The following is a 6,284-nucleotide window of genomic DNA, read 5'->3' as shown; positions in this document are numbered from 1 at the left end:
GAATTCATATGAATGTACTAATACTATAATAAATAAATTATCAATATAACTTTATGGAATGCTGTAGAGACAGACAGAAGGCACATCTGAAGGATTCCTCTCGGCTCTATACTGCAATGAATATTTAATATTACAGAACAAAGAGTTAAGTTGGTTAAGGTAGTATTCAAGTATGTTATCTCGGCTGCTTTTTTATTATATTTATTTAAATCTTTCAGTTACACTTCAATAATATTTTATGTATGTATGTATAATATTTGTTATCTATGTAGTATGTGTATTATTATTATTTGTATGTTTATATTTAAATACATGTTTATATACGTTGTGCTACCTTAACAATATATTAGTTATTGCTTTGTGCCATCAAATCAAATCAAATCAAATTTATTAAATCGCGTATATGTTAAACATTCCTTTACAAAAAGGTTGCCTGGAAGAGATTGCTCTTGAGCAATAAGGCCGCCTTATAGTGCATATGTGCCTGTATGGTCTTTTTTTTTTTTACAATGTGTATTTATTTTTAGGCAATATGTACTGTAAAGAATAAATAAATAAATAAATATTTGGTGTGTATTGTGGAAGAACAGAATACATTATACAACGTTCATCGTATTGGTTCAGACAGGTACTGATTATTCGATATAGCAGAAGAGGCAGTATAAATTCGCACCTATAAAAATATATTTGACAAAAATACATTGTGGGTGGTAAGATTAAAGAAATGAAAATAAAAAAAACGCACATGAAAGGTGTTATGTAATAACATTTCAAATAAGATCATACTCAATAACATCATCGTATTCCAAATCACAAAATATAATCCAGTCGTCAATATGCCTGTGTGTATCAAAGTTATTATATTGAGTCTCGAGCCCAAATATTTTGATGTCTTTAATGTCATCTCTGATGATCGCATTATTCCAATCACATAATGGATCGAAATCATTTCCTTTAGCTGTGACGTATAGCTTGTCATGCGTAGCTTCGAAGTGAAATGAAATCGTTGGCAGTAAATAAAGATCCCCAGAAGCGGAACAATTAATTGTAGAATTGTAACAATCTAAAGCGATAATTAGGGAGAAAGACGAGTCAACTCGCGTGTCCTCTGCCGTTTGACTGACATCCTGAAAAGGTAATGTTGTGAAATATATCAATCGAATAATAAATAGATATTGAAATAAAAAATCCTCCTATTTGAATTTATTTAGCTAATCTTATATTTAAAAAAAATAAATAAATGCATACACCATTTTAATACGCAAGAAAAATTGCTTTAGGTACCCACTTATTAACGAAGGTTTCGACACCTAATCATTTATATCGTTGGGTACTTTATTTCAAAAAAAAAAAAAGGAGTAGATTTTTTACACCGTAAACAATAAGATATTTACATAAAATACAAAATAAAAACTCACATTCTGAATTAATATTATGGAACCGCCACGTATTAGAGTTAGAAAATCAGATTCTAACGTGGGCATTGTAATAATTTCTCCTTCCTTTGATGTTATTTTTTCACCGCCCCACAGTTCGTACCAAGTCCCAGGTGGCATGGTTATATGAACATGACTTTGAAATGGTTGTAAATTAGGAATGATTAGCAAATCGTCTCCTACAGCAAATTGGGTACTTATTTCTCGGAGATAATTTGAGTCTGGGAACTGGTAAAACATTGGTCGAAGCAATGGACCATCTTGCAACACTGTATAGAAATACGGCAGAAGCGATAGCCTCGTATTCAACGCTTTTATCATTCTATTTCTGTATGTTCCATTCACAGAAGTGGGGTCTCTTGGGAGGGAATTGGAGTCTATTCTAACCATTGGAAAGTATGTGGCAGCCATGTACCATTTGACGCAGAGATCTGTTTGATTTGTGGGGAAATATTTATCAGTGTCACCGCAAACCGGTGAAGACCATAACCAATGACCTGATATTCCTCCTAAAGCAGCAGCCACTAGTTCCTTATGAAGATTTGACCAAAGAGTATCTATATTCTGTCTGTTTACGGCAACTGACCCATCCATCCAATGACTGCTAGCAGATGTATACGTGTCGTTACCTATTATTTTTCTAAAGGCGTTTATGGATTCCTGTCCATATGTGTTATGCTTGGAAATATAATCTTTTGTTCTATCAAGGAGGGTGATATTCCATTTGGGTGTATTTGTGAGCACTTCTCGGAAATTCTACAAGAAAAAGTAAACACAAAAGTAAACTATGAAAAGATTATAACCCAATTCAAAAATTACAATAATAATGTATTACCTGATTGAAATATGGTAAATATGGGGACGGATCATGTTGAGACTTATTGCTTTTATCCAAAGGCCAATTATTTTCAATCACCACTCCGTCAAATTTGATAGAATGAGGCCATACCCTTGACAAGAAATGGGTTGTTGCGACGTCGTATGCAGGATATAATAATGAATCGTTTCCAATTTTCCCTCTGTACATTTGAAAACTATGAGGCTCATGATACATGAATAATTGAAATTCCAGCAAAATCGAACAGGCGGGAGTTGATTGTGTATTGTTGTTTTCGTTGTGACGTATCTGAAAAATATTGTAGCAACTAAAATATTATCCCTTGTTGGCACTTCTTTTTATTCTATAACAAGCACATAATAGATGTTATTTTTAACCTTTGTCTCTCATTGAAAGAGGAGAATGAGAATCTCATTGCATTAGCTTATATCATATACTGTGTGTCATTGTCCTATTTAATTGATTAAAATAGTTCAATTAAATTTTTAGAATTATAACATTGAAATGATTTATAATTTTTTTTTTGTATTCTTTCAAAATTTATCATTTATAAATCATTTTAATGCTATAAAACTAAAAATTAAATTTAACGAAGGCCACGTTCCATCGATACGATATTGTAATCATTCAGATAATGTTTCCTATTGGTTGTGATGATTCTTAATCATCTTAATAGATGGCGTGGATTGTCCCTTAGGAACAAATAACTGAAATAGTAGATGAAATTCGATTTTTGTGGCGGAATCACGGCTGGCCGAGAGGCTAGGCGTGGCTAGGGTTTGGCAAAAAGTCGCGGGTTCGAATCCCGCCTCGTGATTGATTTTTTTCTACTCTTTCAAAATTTCTCAAATATTTGTTCTATTTCTAGATTCGAATTGATGTAAGATGTAGGAAATTGTTATTACATACATATTTAATTATTTATGAAAAAAAACAAAACTGCATTGAAAGTTTCCGAAAATTCGCATACTTCACCCGGGATTCGAACCGATTAAAGTCTGTTAAAAATTACACCCAGTACTTTTATTGCATCAATTGTTAGGGTCAATTATAAGTATGAGTTCATTATAACAAACTTGATAAATTATGATAAGAAACACAAATCTCTACCTCCACCCCCATAAACAAAATTTCCTCCGACCTACTGCTAGATAGATCTATATTCATCGAACTAAGCTGAAATAATAATCATTTTCTGCCGTAAAAATTAAAGATTACACTTGTCTCTTACCTAAGTTTATTTTAATATTTGTTTTTTGTGTACAAGAAGAAATCCATGATATAAAACAGCAGAGATAATTCATTAATAGTGATAGTGTTCAACTACCTCGAAATATAAAACCCGAAATGTCTTGATATCCACTCTATTACAATTCTTAAATTAAACTGTCAAAAGCAAAATACTCTAGTACATCGTCAATTGGTCGCATTATAATTATTTTTGCATTGATAAAAGATTAACAACCACAGTTCGTGAAACCTAACTAAATCGGAGTCGTTAATTCACGCTTAATATATAATTCATGTATAAAATGCAATAAACTCGTATGCAAAACAAAGATTTTTGAACTTTTTACATTGCGATACAAGAGTTATACCACTTCAGTAGATAAGTTATTATTTGGGTGATTATCTGTACATCAATAAAGAATACAATACAGTATATAAGTACATAATACTATATAATACTTACATAAGGTGATATATGAGGGACGAAACGTCTATTCGCACGTCGTATTATGTTAGCTCCGTCTGCAACATCCTGTATATTCTTTGCCTCTTTACTTTCACAGCGGTTGCTTGCTAGCACAATAGGTCTATGACCACAGTGGCTTTCAAATGGAATTCGATTCGATGTAAGTGACGTGATAAACTCACTAAGTTCTTTGCCGGCTGTACCGCTGAAAATACGCATAGGCATTTTTTTAATAATGTTATTTATTTGTTTTTCATACTGGAAATACTGATTGCGTATTTAATGGTTGAACGTATATTCAGAATCTTTTGAGAATGAATCGTAGTTCACTATTTTCTATCACTTTTGCTTAATTCCAATAGTAATTTTGATATGGTTTTGCAACTGGATTCTACCTTTTCATTGTAATTCGGAAAATAGTTCATATATTTGTATGAAATAGACGAAACCAATAAATTTGTACGTATAACTTATTCAATCAAGTGTGTTTTGAATAAATACAAAGTGCATTTACCCCTAGGCTTATTCAATAAGGTGTTATTATAACTTACTGTTAATTTTAATTAAATCGTAATACGTGTTTTGTTTTCATTAATGAGGCTCATAAACTTATGGATTGTTATTCAGGCGAATGACGCTTTGTTTTTATATATAAATAGCAAGTTTTAGTGTGCTTTATATGTTTCAATGGTTTATAGGAACTCGATATTTGTGTGCTGTTTAATTATTGTAAGTAGTTCAACTTATTTAACATACCAAACGTGAGCTCCCAACATCCAATATTCCAGCTTTTTATTACCCCTCATTAATTTCATTGAATCTTTCATCACGTCCTTGGGCGTTGGTCCCACGAACAAATGAAATTTCAATTCGAAGTCCGTTAAACTTCTCACTACAATATGATTCCCCGTTCTAATCATGATTTCTGTTGGCGCGTTTGTATCAATCAATAAACCATGGTAAGTGTCATTAATGTGCGCGAATATCAAAGGGGCTGAGCTGTACCCTTTGACGTTGTTATACATGATTTTAGTTGTTCCTGGCTTCAAAGGCAATTCGCCCAAACCAAACATGACGTCATCTGTCAATTTAAATGTAATTTCCCAAATTCCGTCGGATGCTAGTAACGGGCCTCGCATAGTATCAAATATAACGCCCTGAGGGGCTGTTATTACTAAATTCAATTCTGGCGACGAAACAGTGTACGAGTAATTTTTATTATATAACCTCCTGCCAACTTTTAAGGCGTCTCTTGCGTTGTACAATGTTATAGACAAATGCGTGGGTGTTTCTTCGCTAATTGATAGTCTGATGCTTGTCAGGCTATTCATTGATTTGTAGGGCACAGTTGATACTCTGGGATACATGACTTGGTATTCGGACCACGGTCTGTCCATGAGGTATGAGAATCTTGAGGGTAGGCGGTGGAAACAGAAGTTTGTGGTGAAATCGTAGCAACATTCTGGGTGACATTCGTTTTCTGGTACGAAGCCAGGTCCGCAGGGAAGCCTAGAAGACTCTGCTATCAGACATGAGCCAATAGAAAGCTGGAAGTTTCCACTGGGTATGAAATAGAACTGGTACAATAATATGGGAATGACGACAGCAAATAGAAATAGTGCTGTCACCACTTTAAGTGGTCGGTTTAGCAGTATAGATTCGTACCATTTTACATCTGTAACAAAATTTCCAAATCAAAATTCCTTATTCTACCTCCTACAGGTAATTTCAATAAATTACATGATTTTATGTACTTCTTCAGGTATACAATATTAATATAAAATATTTCAAGAGTACAAAACAATTTTCATTCATAAAGAATTTATAGACAAAACTCTGTAACGCCAATTATAATAATAATGATAATCCATAATGCGTTGTTTTTATTACGTTAGAAGGTCAAGTCCACTTTATTAAATTTTTCTCGAGAAAATACCCACTCGAGAAAAAAGATCGGCGAAAGGTTATACAATATTCAGATTAAGGTTTTATTGAAATACTTAATAATAAAAATACCTTAATGAGATAATAATTTTTATACACAGTAGAACATCTATTATTATACTGTTTTGAAGCATTGCGTTCATTCATAGTCAGCTCACTTTTAATGCATCCGTTGAAAATTGAAATCTAAGTATTATTTTATCTCTGACATTAATACTATATAACTCATTTAGTATAATATGTACCCTAGATACTCGAAAGCATAATACAAATCTCAATATATAATATTGATTTGACCACATTTTCGTTCGTACAGACAACACCTCATACACTGCAGCAGTTGACACTGTGTTAGCTGATCACAAAATTG

The 6,284-nt window shown here is 32.7% G+C and overlaps 1 protein-coding gene across 1 annotated transcript in view; it reads right to left on the bottom strand.

Moving 5' to 3' along the window:
• Positions 1-770: 770 nt before the first annotated feature.
• Positions 771-6,284, bottom strand: part of LOC119839797 (probable maltase-glucoamylase 2) — a 7,951-nt gene continuing 2,437 nt past the window's right edge. Inside the window, exons 2-6 of the mRNA XM_038366238.1 lie at positions 4,727-5,645; positions 3,968-4,175; positions 2,272-2,562; positions 1,419-2,192; positions 771-1,127 (exon numbers count right to left, since the gene is read on the bottom strand). Of these exons, the coding sequence (XP_038222166.1) occupies positions 771-1,127; positions 1,419-2,192; positions 2,272-2,562; positions 3,968-4,175; positions 4,727-5,645 (2,549 nt within the window). The remainder of the gene's footprint in view (positions 1,128-1,418; positions 2,193-2,271; positions 2,563-3,967; positions 4,176-4,726; positions 5,646-6,284) is intronic.

This window comes from Zerene cesonia, chromosome 4, assembly GCF_012273895.1.
Source record: "Zerene cesonia ecotype Mississippi chromosome 4, Zerene_cesonia_1.1, whole genome shotgun sequence".
NCBI classification, from domain to species: Eukaryota; Metazoa; Arthropoda; class Insecta; order Lepidoptera; family Pieridae; genus Zerene; species Zerene cesonia.
The sequence above is the reverse complement of the archived record's forward strand: the minus strand, read 5'-3'. Positions and strand labels throughout refer to the sequence as shown.